This window comes from Hyaena hyaena, unplaced genomic scaffold (genome assembly GCF_003009895.1).
Source record: "Hyaena hyaena isolate Hyena2069 unplaced genomic scaffold, ASM300989v1 scaffold_1832, whole genome shotgun sequence".
Lineage (NCBI taxonomy): Eukaryota > Metazoa > Chordata > Mammalia > Carnivora > Hyaenidae > Hyaena > Hyaena hyaena.
The window spans coordinates 145,106-148,351 of record NW_024082469.1 but is presented as its reverse complement, the minus strand read 5'-3'; the positions used below and the strand labels follow the sequence as shown (position 1 = coordinate 148,351).

The 3,246-nt window shown below is 38.1% G+C and overlaps 1 protein-coding gene across 1 annotated transcript; it reads left to right on the top strand.

The window, feature by feature from the left end:
• Window positions 1-1,864: 1,864 nt before the first annotated feature.
• On the top strand, window positions 1,865-2,794 carry LOC120226803 (olfactory receptor 4P4). The gene has a single exon (XM_039224967.1). The coding sequence runs from the start codon at window positions 1,865-1,867 to the stop codon at window positions 2,792-2,794; it is 930 nt and encodes a 309-aa protein (XP_039080898.1).
• Window positions 2,795-3,246: the final 452 nt, after the last annotated feature.

The window sequence follows — 3,246 nt, the reverse complement described above, 5'->3', positions numbered from 1 at the left end:
TTTAAAGATTTTTCTCATCTATGATAAAAGCCTACTCTCAAAACCAGTCTGAATTATACAGAACAGAGTATATTTTCCTAGGTTTCAAATGAAGAAAAACTTCTTAAAAGAAATTAAATGACTTGCAAAGGTCCTATCTGAAGTTAGTGGCTAAATCAAGACATGTAACCAGGGATTTACCTGAAACTACAATGAATGGTTTAATTAAACACATAACTTTTCCAAAAAATTTTTTAAATGTTTTATTTATTTTTGAGAGAGAGATAGAGACAGCATGAGCAGGGGAGGGTCAGAGAGAGGGAGAGTTACAGAATCTGAAGACAGCCTCCAGGCTCTGAGCTAGCTGTCAGCACAGAGCCCGACACGGGGCTCAAACCCACGAATTGTGAGGTCATGACCTGAGCCGAAGTCAGACGCTTAACTGACTGAGCCACCCAGGTGCCCCTACACATAATTTTTTAAAGAGATTGAAATATGTACCAGATAATCATGGTAGCCCTATGTCTGTGAAGAAGTTGCACTGAAGTCAGGAAATTAAGCATAGCTGTAGCCTTCTGAACCAAGACAAATATTATTAGCAAAGTCCTAATAAATGCAGACAGACTGATGAAATGGCTTTGCTTGAGAACATTCCAACCTTTCTTTGTAGACTTAATATTACATAAAAAGCCTTTACACTTGACCAGGGATAAGAAACACATTTCAAGTATGTTTGATGAATAATTCAAGCCAGTAACATATTCAGTATTATCATTTTATGCAAATTAAAATAGGCTCTTTAACTTATTGGCTAATATCAGTATAAACTGATTTGGGGAATCACCCTGAAGGTATTATTTTATAATTTTTTCTTAAACTAATTTAAGTTCTTAAAATTCCACTATGGAAATTAATGTTTTTGTTTTAAAATTCCATCCATCTTACAGTGTGATTATTCATTCATGTTAATTTACTCAGTAATAGAAAGGGTTGAACAGGAAAGTGAAATAGGAATTGATAGGAAAGCCAGGTACAGTGTAGAGCGAGGGCTGAAAAGACATAGTATGAAAATGCAGACCTCGTGAAGATACCTGGTAAAGACTGAGCATAAACTTATAAAAATATTTGATGGTACACATCGCTAAACACTGCCATGTTCTCAGTAGCATCTAAGATTTGATTGTGGATTGAACAGAGCCAATCATGTTGCCTAAGCTAGACATTGATCACAATTTCCTGTTAGATCAGAGTCTCCTTGAAGAGTCGTTTTAACTGAATACTTGGTTTAAAATTTTTTTTTATGTTTTTATTTATTTGTGAGAGACAGAAAGAGACAGAACATGAGTGGGGGACGAGCAGAGAGAGAGAGAGAGAGAGAGAGAAAGAAAGAGACAGAATTGGAGCAGGCTCCAGGCTTTGAGTTGTCAGCACAGACAGGACTCCAACCAATGAACTGTGAGATCCTGACCTGAGCCTAAGTCAGGCACCTAACTGACCGAGCCACCCAGGCACCCCTACTTGATTTTTAAAAATGCTTATTTTTAAAATTTATTTCGGGGGGGTGAGGGAAAGGTTTATAGAAGGAAGGAGAGAAGCCCAAGCAGGCTCCACCCTATAAGTGTGAAGCCTGATGCAGGGCTTGATCTCATAAACTGTGAGATCATGATCTAAGCCAAAATCCAGAGTCAATCACTTAACCGACTGAGCCACCCAGGCACCCCTTTGAATATTTGATTTTTATTCTCTGACATTTTGAATGAGGTATATTAAAGCTAGTGAATTCCTTGAATAGGGTATAATCATCACTTTATCCATGAAATGCTTCTAACATGGCCACGTGAATTATATATTTCAGGTGATTCATGTATCCTATCTATGTCGGACCATGGATCAAAGAAATAATGTCACTGTATTTATTCTCTTGGGACTTTCCAAAAACAAGAACATTGAAATCCTTTGTTTTGTAGTATTTTTATTTTGCTACATTGCTATTTGGATAGGAAACTTGCTCATAATGATTTCCATCATGTGCAGTCAGCTAATTGAGCAACCCATGTATTTTTTCCTTAATTACCTCTCACTCTCCGACCTTTGCTACACATCCACTGTGACACCCAAACTAATGACTGACTTGTTGGCAGAGAGGAAGACCATTTCCTACAGTAAATGCATGACACAACTCTTTAGCACACATTTGTTTGGAGGCATAGAGATCTTCATCCTCACAGGGATGGCCTATGACCGTTATGTGGCCATCTGCAAACCCTTGCACTACACTGTCATCATGAATAGACAGAGGTGTAACACAGTCATCACAGCCTGCTGTAGTGGGGGGTTTATACATTCTGCCAGCCAGTTCCTTCTCACTGTCTTCTTACCCTTCTGTGGTCCCAATGAGATAGATCACTACTTCTGCGATGTGTATCCTTTACTGAAACTAGCCTGTTCTGATACGCACCTCATAGGTCTGTTAGTCATTGCCAATTCAGGCCTAATTGCTTTGGTGACCTTTGTCGTGCTGATGTTGTCTTACTTTTTTATACTGTGCAGTATCAGGGCTTACCCCGCAGAGAGTCGCAGCAAGGCTCTTTCCACTTGCAGTTCTCACATCACAGTTGTGGTTTTGTTTTTTGCACCTGCGTTGTTCATCTATATTAGACCAGCCACAACTTTTCCAGAAGACAAAGTGTTTGCTCTTTTCTACACCATCATTGCCCCCATGTTCAACCCTCTGATCTACACGCTGAGAAACACAGAGATGAAGAAAGCCATGAAGAGAGTGTGGTTTCGTCATATACTCTTAGAAGGAAAGTAGTTTTGTGGATGGTTTTCTGATTTTCAGGCCATGGTTCCTTGAAACCCATCACTTGAATATGATCCTTTCTTATCATCTCCTGGCCTCGCTGCTTGGAGAGATAAGTGGACAAGCAGGAAGCATATCCTTCTGTTGTTTCATGCTTCTATGGTAACACCTCATTAACAAATTGAGTATCATACTTATTCAAATGCTCTTCCACTTGACATAGTCATTAAGAATTATATGTGATATGAAATAAACAAATGATATTTTAAAGTTAAAAGATTCGATCACTTATTGGCACTCATGCTGAAAAAAAAGATAAAATAAAACATGCATTTTTTAATACCTTAAAATGCTAAAGAGCTGAATGAAATAATACCTTCAAATTTTCAGCTTTTTGCTCAACTATAAATACAGAAAAATGCACATATTGTTTATGTATGGTTCATGCATTTCCACAAATTGCA